Source organism: Cebus imitator, unplaced genomic scaffold (genome assembly GCF_001604975.1).
Source record: "Cebus imitator isolate Cc_AM_T3 unplaced genomic scaffold, Cebus_imitator-1.0 Scaffold240, whole genome shotgun sequence".
Lineage (NCBI taxonomy): Eukaryota > Metazoa > Chordata > Mammalia > Primates > Cebidae > Cebus > Cebus imitator.
The window spans coordinates 1,653,846-1,667,583 of record NW_016107555.1 but is presented as its reverse complement, the minus strand read 5'-3'; the positions used below and the strand labels follow the sequence as shown (position 1 = coordinate 1,667,583).

The window sequence follows — 13,738 nt, the reverse complement described above, 5'->3', positions numbered from 1 at the left end:
TTGCTACCGAAAAGAAAGGTGCAAATGGTCTGAAAGGCGTCAACTTTAAAAAGCTCTGTTGGCTTCAGGATCTTGTTCCGTATTTTAATTTCTAGGTTTTGTTGCCACCAGTTACAGAGTCAGATCTTGTACACAGGTTCACCCTACAAAATCTATTAAGAGAAATTTTGATAACCGAATTTTATACATTTGACATTACAGTAAGTATTAGAAATATGTACATATATTCAGGATCCAACAAATTCTTCAGAGGGCTGAAATGGGGACTAACCCATTTATGCTGGAGATTGGATTTTTGTGTGTGTGTGTGTGTGAAAAATCAGACCTTGGCAATGACTTTGAGCAGTAAGATATAAATAATTCCCACAAGCTTAGCATTCCAATAATGGAACATTAGGTGTAAATGGGTTAAATAAGCCAATAAATTCCCAAGTGCCTGCCTCTTCATCCTCCATTCAGTAGGCGCTCACACTGGCCAATGAGAACACAGAATGTGGCTGAGAAAGCAAAGTTAACCAATGTGAGGGCCCCGACAGACCACAAGAAACAGTTCTAAATGACACAGAACACACACTCAAAGATCTGTCAACACAGGGCGGGACAGTTTCTCATGTTTTACATGTACACAAGTTTATCGTTTTTACTTAAAAAGACATCCAATTCAAATATTACTAATGATTAAAAACAAATTCAGAGTTAATTATACATTCAGTTGAAACAAAATTTCAATTTGGATTAAATATACACTGTGAATTATAATGAAGTTTCACTCAATTGCAAAACGATTCCATTCATACAGCATCTTGTTTTTCATAAATCTTGACCTCTGACCAAAGAAAATACAGCTTCTGGATAACATTTATGTAAACACTGAAGCCTATAATATACATTTTTACTTCCATTTTCTATAGTCATTAATATAAAAAGTTAATAAATTTGAACAACAAAGTTTAAACTGGCGAGAGCCCCCTTGGGGGTCGGTGGTCCAGCTGCTGAGCCCCCTGCTCACCGCCAGCAGCAGGTGCAACCCGAGTACGTGGACACCTCCACCCACAACAGGAGTGCTCCTCATGCTCTGACAGTTCTGTGACAAGCACCAGTTTCCAATGAAACCTCGTATAACATGTACTCCAGAAAATGTGTACTAAGGCAAAGAAATGAGCACATTTGGATAATACAGATATCCAGAAATGATGGAAAGAAAGGATTCTGTTAGAGAACATAAGCCTTAAAATAGGCGTGTATGAATGCACAATGGTCCTGATAGCTATAGGTGTTGTTCTTATTTACAGAAGCAAAAAAACTGTATTACTACAGAAGATCACTGACAGACAATCTACCGGCTGGTTGTTTCAAATTTGATTTTTTCATCAAGCCAAAATACCACACAGCCTGATCAACACATACACAAAGGCTTCAGAAATCATTTAAGTATAAAGATGGAGCAGAATATGAGAGCTATGTATAAAACGGGAATATCTGCATGGAACTGTTTAATATCAGAAAATTCAAGGACTGTCAGAGGCAGCATTTGAAAATAGTTCTGACACCTTAAGATGGAATTATCATCCAGAAAACCACTACTTCGAAAGAAAATCTGAGCTACGGGGATGGTCCTCGTGGATAAAAAGGTTGATTTTCCTAATCATTATCAGGATGCATTTACAAAAAGCTGTAACACTTCAAAGGAGAAAGAAGCATTTCCATAAAACAACCACAAAAAACAAAAACAACAAAAAAAGGGAAGACAAAAATAAGTTAGTTTGTTGCAAGTTATATAAAGACAAAAGGTTACTGTAACCTTCATTTTGTATTTTTTTTTCCTGACTTCCAGGGGTGTGAATTTCATGTATCATTCCAAGTTTGAGAAAGAATCAGGGACTTCTCTAAAGAGCACCAGAGAGTGAGCTGATTTATCAATTAAACAATCACACTCACTTCTTAAAAGACACAACTACAACTGCCACAGAAAGTACTGACTGCAGGAACCGCAGGGCCTTGTGGGAAGGACAACTGAGCTCCCTGGATGTTTTCTCCTGCGCAATCCCCATGACACTTACCCCTGTTCAAGGGCAAACAAAGGCAGAGCCAATCAGACCTCTGGTAGGGCTGGAGTGACCTCTTTTGTATAAATTGATTGGAAAGAAAGAGTTAACTGTTAGTTTTGGTAAGAATGAAAATTTAAATACAGAAGTATACAAGAATGATACTAGCTTTTACATTACTTGTGAAACTTTTTACAATTAAACAAAAACATTCAAAAGGGCAACACCATTGGTTGAATAAGCAGCTCTTTCACTTTAACATTACACATGTAAATGCTAACTTAAACTCTCAAAAGAATAAGCCCATGGTAAGCTGATCAATGTTCAGAATTTCACTGGAAGGTAGGAAATCAGTAGGAAAGGCATCTGCAAGGATGAAGGTCAAAACTCAACCCTCAAAACCTGGTTATCCCAGATATGCTAATGGACAATATATGCTAATGTGCTGTGAGAAAACCGGAATGTTTTATCTTAAGCAGGGGATCACCAGGTTGAACAAAGCCTACATGAATGTACTACATTTACGCAAACCATTATGAAAAGTATACAACCCGTAGATGGGAGTTCTTCAAGCACTCTAAGGTGAAAGTGACTATGTAACAGAAGAAAATAAACCAGGCTAAGGTCTGGGGCTCATTCTAGCTACACTTCTAATTATAATGTACTCTGGGTGACATCTGAACTAGAGATCCACAGACCTCTTTAGAGGCCATCCAATCTCTTTAGAAGACAACTCAACTAGAGAAAGAGCCTCACTGGCCATTTAAATGTATCAGGAACAAAGAGAAGTAAGACTCTGTATACAATGTCTGCTTCAAAAAGATTATGTGTATTAAAAAAATCAAGAAGAAAAAATCTTAACATTCACTAATAACTTCGTGGTCAAATATTTAAAAGTCCAGGACTTAAAAAGGTCAGTTTGTGTAACATGTCTTGGAAAGGGTACGAAGGTTCATCCTCACAGTCGTTCAACTGCAGTCTTCTGCCTGACCACTGGATGTGGCCCCATCATCAGCTGAATCTGCACTTTCGCAAGTGACACAGGCCTTCAAAAAAGAACAAAAGCAGGTGCGTTAGCTGATGTCAATGTCACCTGAAGAGTTTTAAAACAGTAAAAGGCTGGTCAAGCAACATGTTTCTAACTCCCCAACTTATTCATGTCTGAAAATATTCATTAGAGCTCATTCTTTATTATTAAAAGGCAAATGACAAATTGTTTAAATGCAGTCACGTGCCGCATGGCGTTTCAGTCAACAACAGACTACATATGTGATGGTGGTCTTTCAAGATTATCCTACCATATTTTTATGGTGCCTTTTCTATGTTTAGATACACAAGTACCACTGTGTTACAACAGACTACAGTATTCAGGCTAGTAACAGCTGTATAGGTTTGTAGCCTAGAATCAAACAGCTACCCCATAGAGCCTAGGAGTGTGTGTAGCAAGCTACCCCACCTCGGTTTGTGTGAGCACACTCTAGGATGCTTGCACAAAACATCCCCGTCACTAAGTGGTGCATGGGCTGCGCTTTTGTTTAAATTGCTGTGGGCCTCATCCTTCATATGCGTGTCTCTTTAAAACCAGAAGAACAACACTGAAAAAAAACAAAGACACTTAACAGTAACCAGCCCAGCTCCTGCTTTTTGGTGAGACCCTATCCAGTCATTCTTACATGACAGACACTCATTCTTTTCTTCGAAAATGGAGATGGGGAGATGATTCTGAGAAGATGGCAGAGTAGGAGGACTAGGACTCTATCTCCTCACCTAGACAACTGCACTGACAAAATCAGTCCGAGGTAACTATCTGGAACTCGAGTGTATTTGAAGGCCTGCAACTTTCCGGGGAACGCTTAGAGGGTAAGCTGTGGTTGCCTGTGGTCAATTTCAGCTTGAAGCACAGTAGCAACTACCCATCCCTGACCCTGGGCAAGGCACGTGTTCCTGGAGCAGCCTGCACACGGCTTGTGGGAGTCAGGATGGGAAATAAGGACCCTGTCTTCCAACAATCAAAAAATGAAAATAATAATCAATACACCCTGGGATAGGAGAGAATCTGGTTTCCAGAATTACGACTTTTATTAGATTCAAATGTCTATTTTCAACCAAAAAAAAAAAATCATTAAGGCATACAAAGAAACTGCAAAGTACAGCCCCAGCGTGTCCAACCTGCTGTCCATGAGCCACAGGAGGCACACAATGGGTTTGAATCTAGCCCAACACAAGTTTGTAAACTTTCTTAAAACATGAGGTTTTTTTGGTGACTTATTATTATTTTTTTGCTCATCAGCTATTGTTAGTATTAGTATATTTTATGTGTGGCCCAAGACAATTCTTATTCTTACAATGTGGCTCAGGGAAGCCAAAAGATTGGACAGTCCTGGTATAGGCCATTCAAAGGAAAAAAATAAACCATTAGCAAAAGTCTCTGAGAAAGACCAGATAAAAGAATTGCTGGACAAATATTTTAAAACAACTGAAAGATGATCAAAGAACTTGTGGGGCACAGTGGCTCAAGCCTGTAATCCCAGCACTTTTGAAGTCCCAGGCAAGTGGATGGCTTGAGCCAGGGCAACATAGCGAGACCCCCATCTCTAAAAAAATAAAATAAAATAAAGTTGGCCAGGCACTGTGGCACACATTTGTAGTCCCAGCTACTTGGGAGGATCACCTGAAACTAGGAGGTGGAGGCTGCAGTGAGCTCTGATCATGCCACTGCACTCCAGCCTGGGTGACAAAGTGAGACTGTCTTAAAAAAAAAAAAAGAAAAAGAAAAAAACAAACAAAAAAAAGCTGGGTGCAGTGGCCCATGCCTATAATCCCACCATTTCAGGAGGCCAAGGCAGGTGGATTGCTTGAGCTCAAGAGTTCAAGACCAGCCTGGGCAACATGGCAAAACCCATCTCTACAAAAACTAAAAAATTAGCTGGGCATGGTAGTGTGTGCCAGCTACTCGGGAAGCTGATGTGGCAGGGCTGCCTGAGCTCAGAAGGCTGAGGCTGCAGTGAGCCAGGATCATGCCACTGCATTCCAGCCTCGGTGCCAGAGTGAGGCCTTGTCTTAAAAAAAAGAAAAGAAAAATATGATGAAAGAATTAAAGAAAGGCATGGAGAAAAATCAAGAAAACAATGTACAAACAAATGGAAATATCAATAGATAGAAAACCTAAAAAGAAGCCAGAAAGAAATTCTGTAAATAAAAAGTACAAAACTGAAATAAAAAATTCACTAGAGGGATTTAAAAGCAGATGTGAGCAGGCAGAAGGAAGAATCTGTATATGAAGACAGGACAATTGAAATTGTCAAGTCTGAGAAACAAAAGGAAAAAACACAGAAGAAAAGTCAACATAGCCTGGAGGACATGTGGGATACCATCAAGTGGACCAACGTAAGCACTATGGAGGTCCCAGAGGAAGCAAAAGAGAAAGAGGCAGAAAGATCATTAAAAAAAAAAAAGGCTGAAAACTCCCCAGATTTGATGAAAGACATGAATATAAACATCCAAGGGGCTAAATGAACTCCAACTAGGATGTACTCAGAACTCAGAGATCCACACTGAGACACACTGTAATTAAATAGCGTGAAGTCAAAAACAAAGAGAATCTTAAAAGCAGCAAGGGTAAAGCAACTCATCACATGCAGAAGACTCCTGATAAAGTTATCAGCAGATATCTCATCAGAAACTGTGTAGGCCAGAAGGCAGTGGCCCATTGTATTCAAAGCGCTTAAAGAAAAAAAACTGTCAACTAAGAAATCCTTTGGCCATACTGTTCTTCAAAAGTAAGGGAGAAGTGAAGACATTCCCAGATAAACAAAAGCGAGTGGAGTTTGATACCACTAGACTTATCATCCAAGAAATGCTAACAGGAGGCCTTCAGGGTTGAAATGAAAGGACACTGACAGTAACTTGAAGCTGTATGAAAAGATAAAGATTCCAGCGAAGGTAAATATTATTATTGCAACAACGATGTATAATTCCACTTTTGTTTTTAGAAACTAATACACTCAAAGAAAACTAGTCTATAAAAGACAGTATTAACTTTGATTTGTAATCCCATATTTTGATTTCTATATAATTTAATAGATTAATGCATAAAAATGATTATGTTTTTGGGAGCACAATGCACAAATACCTAATTTTATACCTTCAGTAACTGAAAGAAGATGGAGATGGAACGCTATAGAAGCAGAGTTTCTGTAGGTTATCAAAGTTAAGCTGGTATAAATTCAAACTGGAGTGATATAATGTTAGAATGCTGAATGTAATCCCCATGGCTATCACAAAGAAAATAGCTACACAATATACACAACAGGAAAAGAGCAGGGCATTACATTTCACTTCAAGAAACCAACTAAACACAAAAGATGACAGTAATGCAGGAAATGAGGGAAAAAAACATTTAAGGCACATGGAAAACAAATAGCAAAGTGACACAAGTAAATCCCTCTTTACCAGTAATTACTTTAAATGTAAATGGGCTAAATTCTCCAATCAAAAGAGACTGACTGAACAGATTTTTAAAAGCACCATTCAGATATATGCTATTTACTCACTTTAGACGTAGACACAAATAGGTTGAAAGTGAAAGGACGTAAAATGATATTACATGCAAATAGTAACCAAGAGAGAGTCACAACAAGACAAATAATGTATGATTCCACTCATAAGGTGTGTAGAATAATCAAGTTCATATGTCTCTTGCCTGTAATCCCAGCACTTTGGGAGGCTGAGGCAGGTGGATCACTTGAGGTCAGGGCTTTGAGACCAGCCTGGCCAACATGGTGAAACCCTGTCTCTAGAAAAATTAGCTGGGCATGGTGGTGTGCACCTGCAATCCCTGCTACTCTGGAGGCTGAGGCAGGAGAATTGCTTGAACCTGGGGGCAGAGGTTGCAGTAAGCCAAGATCATGCCACTGCACTCCAGTGTGGGCAAGAGAACAAGACTCTGTTTCAAAAGAAAAAAAAAAAGAAAAAAGAGAAAGTAGACCAGTGGTTGTAAAGGCTTGGGAGAAGGAGGAAAGGGGAAGTTATTTTTTTTTTTAATTGTATTTGGGCTCTGGGGTACATCTGCATGTCCTGCATCCTGCAGGATTGTTGCATAGGTACATATATGCCATGGTGGTTTGCTGTCTCCATCTCCCCACCCACCCATTGCCTATGTCAGGCATTTCTTCTGGTGTTATCCCTCTCCATCCTCCCCGCCCTAACCCCTGTCCCTCCCCTTCACCCCCCCACCTAGCCCTGTAAATGTTTTTCCCTTCCTTGTGCCCAAGAGCTCTCATTGTTCATCACACGACTATGAGTGAAAACATGCGGTGTTTGGTTTTCTGTTCTTGTGTCAGTTTGCTGAGAATGATGGTTTCTAGGTTCATCCATGTCTCTACAAAGGACACGAATTCATCGTTTTTTATGGCTGCATATGGTATATATGTGCCACATTTTTTTTGTCCAGTCTATCATCGATGGGCATTTGGGTTGGTTCCAGGTCTTTGCTATCATGAACAGCAACCCATCGAACATACGTGTGCATGTGTCTTTATGACAGAACAATTTATAATCCTTTGGGTATATAGCCAGTAATGGGATTGCTGGGTCACATGGAATTTCCATTTCTAGATCCTTGAGGAATCGCCACACTGTCTTCCACAATGGTTGAACTAATTGACACTCCCACCAACAGTGTAAAAATTGGGGAAGTTATTGATTAATGGGTAGAGTTTCGGTTTTGCAAAATGAAGAGTGTTCTGGAGATGGATGGTGGTGATGGTTGCAAGTGAAAATAATTAATATTCCTGAATTATATACATAAAAATAGTTCAGAAGGTAAATTTTATGTTATGTGTATTATACCACAATAAAAAAGTGCTAATTTTTAAGAAGGGGGGAATAGGATTTCATTGTTTTGCTTACTTCATAAGCCTTAATATCATACCTTTTTAAAACACCTAACTTTATTCTCGTTTTTAAATATTTACACACACACTTTTTCTTTTTTGAGACCAGCTGGAGTGCAGTGGTGACATCATAGCTCACCATAGCCTCAATTTCCCAGGCTCAAGTGATCCTCCTGCCTCAGCCTCCTGAGTAGTTGGGACTATAGGTGCAAGCTACCACACCTATAAAAAAAAAGTGCAAGCTACTTTTTTTGATTTTTGTTAGAGATGAGGTTTGTCTGTGCTGCCCAGTGTGGCCTCCAACTCCTGATCCTCTCGCCTTGGCTGCCCAAAGTGCTGGGCTTACAGATGTGAGCCACTGGGCTACGCCTATTTGCTATTGTTTTTATTTTGACTCTTCAACCTCCCATAACTTGATACTTGTGGGAATAAAGACCTCATTACTAGTACAACCATCTCTACCATTACCACAGCTGCCACCAACACTGGTTGGGACCATGGGTAAATCGAAGCTTTACTGGTTCAGGGTATTCACAAATGATGTCATTGAGAAGACCTCATAACAGCAAAAAGACACTTAGGTCCCATTAAAGTTGCTGCTTGGCATGAATACTACCCTCTGGTGTGAATCTTATATCTTTTTTAACTCTTTTCAAACATGGAGACGTATTTGAAATATATAACAAGTCACATGTCAAATGCAGCCAATCACACATCAACGCAGGTATTTTGACTCTTTCTTGTCTCCCAACTTTTAGCTGGTGGAAGCAAAAAAACCACTTGGATGCAAAAAGATCTGTGTTCAAAACCCTATGAACTGCATGACCTTGTACTAATTATCTAACCTGTGTATACCTTACTTGTTGCTTACTGGTAAAGAGAAAATAATAACACCTACCACAGAAGTAAACTGTGAAGATTAAAGTTTGTACTGGGATCATGCAAAAGCATGACCTATAAGAAAACCACTACCTGTTAAAAACACATGAGTAGATGACAGCCATTATTACTGTGCTTACTTGAACGTCAATTTCCTGAGGGATAGCCTGGCTTTGAATCCAATTATACACCTTGGCCAGCTCTTCCTGTTGCCCCTGAGAAAACTGGGGCTGCTGCTGCTTCATACTCTCTAGCCTTTCTAGGTCTTCTTTTAGTACAACTTCTTTAACCCTGAAAACAAACAGAATCGTAAGAGTCCTGAATCAGACACAGGGTTCTCTTCATGTCATCTAGCAATATCATTTCTTTTTGGTTGGTAATACACCTTACATTTTCTAACATATGAGGCATACAATTCAAAAATAACTAGAGCATTTCCTTGTCAAGTAGGTAAAGTAGACTTTTTTCTTGGTGGAAAATATCTGTATGATGTTTTAATGAGGTGTATGGAAGAAAGTGATTTCCCTTAGCTGTTTTCTTTCAGAACAAGGAAAAAAAATCGAGAGTCTAAAACGAAAAGTTCTTGTACTTGAGTGCCATCTCGGAAAGCACAGACTTTCTGTTTCCTTGTCTCATGATGTGTAAGCTTTGGATCTCAATATAGGTGGCACTATCACTGCCACCCTTATTTTAAGAAATCATCATTTGACTTCAAATGAATAAATTTGAAAATACATTTCTCAAAGGGAAGTTATAAAACATTCAAAAATTATTTTGTCTTTAAAAACACATTAAGAAACTATAGGCTGGGCGCGGTGGCTCACACCTGTAATCCCAGCACTTTGGGAGGCTGAGGCGGGTGGATCACCTGAGGTCAGTGGTTCAAGACCAGCCTGGCCAACATGATGAAACTCTGTCTTGGCCAGGTGCAGTGGCTCACGCCTGTAATCCCAGCACTTGGGGAGGCTGAAGTGGGTGAATCACTTGAGGCCAGGAGTTTGAGACCAACCTGAACAACATGGTGAAACCACAGCTCTACTAAAAATACAAAAAACTACCCAGATGTGATGGTGCATGCCTGTAATCCCAACTACTCAGGAGGTTGAGGCAGGAGAACAGCTTGAATCGGGGAGGCGGAGGTAGCAGTGAGCTGAGATCGTGCCACTGCACTCCAGCTTGGGCGACGAGAGACTATGTTTCAAAGAAAAAAAAGAAAACCAAAAACCCTGTCTCTACTAAAAATGCAAAAATTAGTCAGGTGTGGTAGTGTGCGCCTGCAATCCCAGCTACTCAGGAGGCTGAGGCAGGAGATCGCTTGAACCTGGGAGGCAGAGGTTGCAGTGAGCTGAGATTGTGCCACTGCACTCCAGCCTGGGTGACTGAGACTCCATCTCAAAAAAGAAAAAAAGAAACCATGAAAATATAAAAAGTGGGTCTTCTAAAGTGCTTTCTTACCTCTCAGGTACCTGATACGTCATGAGAATGCACTCAGGTGTCTGTCGTATCATTCTCCAGATGGACTCTTCGGCGACATTGGGAAATATTTCTTTTTTCTGTACATCCTGAGATTGCTGCCCATTTTGGGAGATTTCAGAAGAATAAGCACTACTAGTAAAGTATATACTGCAGTCACTGCTTCCTGTCAAAAATCAACAACAAATAATTAGAAAAGACCTGTCTGGCTGATTTGGCAAGCTGGTTCTCATTCTTCAAAGACTCTTGCCTCAGACAGTCCCTCTCATCCGCCAGCCCAACCATTATTTCCAGGAAACATCCTCCTCCCTGTGAACAGGGTTCTCTGGTCTTCCCAAGATCTCTTTTTCCATTCCTAATGAGCCATCACTCTCAAGGCTACACATATTGTCCTTTATCATCACCCATAACTGTTCCATCTCCAAAATCATTAACATCTCAGCTTCACTTTCTCATTGGCTTGTTCAATTATTTCAACCATAAACTTATCTCAGTCTTCCGGTAGTTCCTTCACTATTCAGCCTAAGCCCTCAGTTCATCATTCAGTAACACACCTTGCAATACCTTAGACTTCTTTTTCCCTTTGACTTTTCATAACTGTCAAAATGCCAACTCCAATAAAGCCAATTATTGACTTTGTTCTTACCTAAACCAAAGTAGCCAAATGCATGGAAAAAGTCACATATAGGGTCCAGTGTTTCTACAATAAATTCATCATCACCAACCTCAAATGGACTATCAAAATGCCTGGGAATCCTGCTACCATCCTCTGGTCAATGCACTAACCTACCCCAGCAATAATTATTTTCACCTTCTCTGTTTCCTCCCTCACTCTCAACTATTTTACGAAGAAAAAAGAAGGCATCTGAAAGCAAATTGCTCAGCTTCATGATACCAAACATACACAATTAATCATATATGTACTCCCTCCTCACCTTCCACCTGTCACAAGAGAGAAACTTCATCCCAAAAACCATACTTTTATTGCTGCTTATGAAGCCTTAGGATCATTCCTTTCCTATCTTGCATTTGACTCTTCTAGATCCTTCTCATTGACTCTGAAGGAATTAAAAATACAAAACAAAAAGATTTGTCTAATTTTTTTTAAAAAAACTAAATATATGGGTAAACGTAATAAAACATTTTCCTCATTAAAAAATATCTTTAGGTTGGGCATGGTGGCTTACACCTGTAATCCTGGCACTTTGGGAAGCCAAGATGAGACCATTGCTTGAGGCCAGGAGTCCGAAACCAGCCTGGGCAACACAGTGAGATCCCATCTCCATAAAAATAAAAAATCAGCTGAGTGTGGTGGTGTGTGCCTGTAGTCCCACCTACTCAGGAGGCTGAGGCTGAAGGATTGCTTGTGCCCAGGCGTTTGAGGCTACAGTGAGCTATGATTGCACCAGCGCACTCTAGCCTGGGTGACAGAGTGAGACCCTGTGTCAAAAAAAACACAACAACAACAACAACAACAACAAAACACCCACACAAGAAGACTTTAAAAGATTATTACTGTTTAAAGCAAAAATAATACAATGTTATTGTGGGCTTTTTTACACATGTTAAAAGGATGACAAAAATAGCACAAAAGACAAGGGGGAAATGGAAGTACTCCGTTTTAAGGTTCTAATACATAAAGTGATACAATAGGTATAATATTTGAAGGTAAACTGTGATAAGTAAAAGATGTACACTGTAAATCCTAGAGCAGGCCATGCATGGTGGCTCATGCCTGTAATCCCAGCACTTTGGGAAGCTGAGGTGGGCAGATCACCCGAGGTCAGGAGCTTGTGACCAGCCTGGCCAACACGGTGAAACGCTGTCTCCACTAAAAACACAAAAAATCATCTGGGTGTGGTAGCACATGTCTGTAGTACTGGCTGATTGGGAAGCTGAAGCAAGGCAGGAGAATAGCTTGAACCTGGGAGGTGGAGGTTGCAGTAAGCAGAGATCATGCCACTGCACTCCAGCCTGACTCAGAGCGAGACTCAGTCTCCAAGAAAAAATAAAAATAAAAAAGTAAATCCTAGAGCAAAAACTTAAAAAAAAACCGGTATACTTGAAAAGCCAATACACAATTAACCCAAAAGGAGGAGAGTGGGAGGAAAAAAACAAAGGGCAGATGAGACCAACAGAAAATAGCAGCAAGACAAAAGACTTAACTTAAACCTAACCATATCAATAGTCACATTAAATGTAAATAGTCTAAGCAAGCACTGCAGTAAAAGGCCGAGATCATCATATGGATAAAAAGCAATACCCAACTCTGTGGCGGTTACAAGAGACTCACTTTAAATATAAAGACACAGATAAGTTAAAAGTAAAGAGATGAAAAACAAAATACCATGTAAACACTAATCAAATAAAGCTGGACTGGATACACTGATATCAGACAAAGCAGACTTCAAAGCAAGACATATTTCAGGATAAAGAGATCAATTCAGCTGGCTGTGGTGGCTCACGCCTGTAATCCCAGCACCCTGGGAGGCTGAGGCGGGTGGATCACGAGGTCAAGAGATTGAGACCATCCTGGCAAACATGGTGAAACCCTGTGTCTACCAAAAATTAGCTGGGCGTGGTGGCGGGTGCCGGTAGTTCCAGCTACTTGGGAGGTTTTGATAGAAGAATCGCTTTAACCTGGGAGGCGGAGGTTGCAGTGAGCCGAGATTGTGCCACGGCACTTGGGCCTGGCAACACAGTGAGACTCCGTCTCAAAAATCAAGAGGACATAATAACCTTCAGTGTATATACACCTAATAAAAGACCTTCAAAATACATGAAGCAAATACTGATTGCACTATAAGAAAAAATAGAGAAATCCACAATTATAGCTGGACATATAAGAGCCGTATCATAATAACTTGTAAAACAGATAGAAAATCAGTTAGAATAGAGAAGGTTGGATCAATGTCACCAACCAACTTGATCTAATTTACATTTATAGAACACATGACTCAACAATAGCAGAACACATACTCTTTTCAAATGCACATGAAACATTCATCAAGATGGACCAAATTCCAGACCACTACACAATGTCTCAGTAAATTTACAAATACAAAAAAATGTTCTCTGATTACATTTAAATTAGAAATAAAATAAAAATATCTAAAAAGTCTCCAAATATTAGGAAATCAAGTCTTTCTAAATAATCCAAAGATCAAAGAAGAAAATACAAGTGAAATTAGAAATATTTTAGACTGGCCAGGCACAGTGGCGTGTGCCTGCAGTCCTAGCTACTCAGGAAGCTGAGGCCAGAGGGTTGTTGAGCCCAGGAGTTTGAGGCTGCAGTGAGCTGGGATCATACCACTGCACTCCAGCCTGGGCAGTCAAGTGAGACCTTGGCTCAAAAAAAAAAAAAAAAAAAAAAAAAAAATTAAATAAAATTAAAAAATTTAATATAACAAAACCATTAAAAAAAAAAAAAAAAAAAAAAAAAAAAAA

The 13,738-nt window shown here is 39.8% G+C and overlaps 1 protein-coding gene across 6 annotated transcripts in view; it reads right to left on the bottom strand.

Annotated features, from left to right (window-relative positions):
• Positions 1-363: 363 nt before the first annotated feature.
• Positions 364-13,738, bottom strand: part of PER3 (period circadian regulator 3) — a 62,156-nt gene continuing 48,781 nt past the window's right edge. For 4 of the 6 annotated variants that reach the window (XM_017498385.2, XM_017498384.2, XM_017498383.2 and 1 more), the window contains 3 exons: positions 10,274-10,457; positions 8,959-9,109; positions 609-3,091 (listed from right to left, as the gene is read on the bottom strand). In XM_017498385.2, coding sequence (XP_017353874.1) covers positions 3,014-3,091; positions 8,959-9,109; positions 10,274-10,457 — 413 coding nt within the window. In that variant the 3' untranslated portion in view covers positions 609-3,013. Of the gene's footprint in view, positions 498-604; positions 3,092-8,958; positions 9,110-10,273; positions 10,458-13,738 lie in introns of those variants that run through there. The other 2 variants (XM_017498387.2, XM_017498381.2) reach the window with 2 other exon arrangements.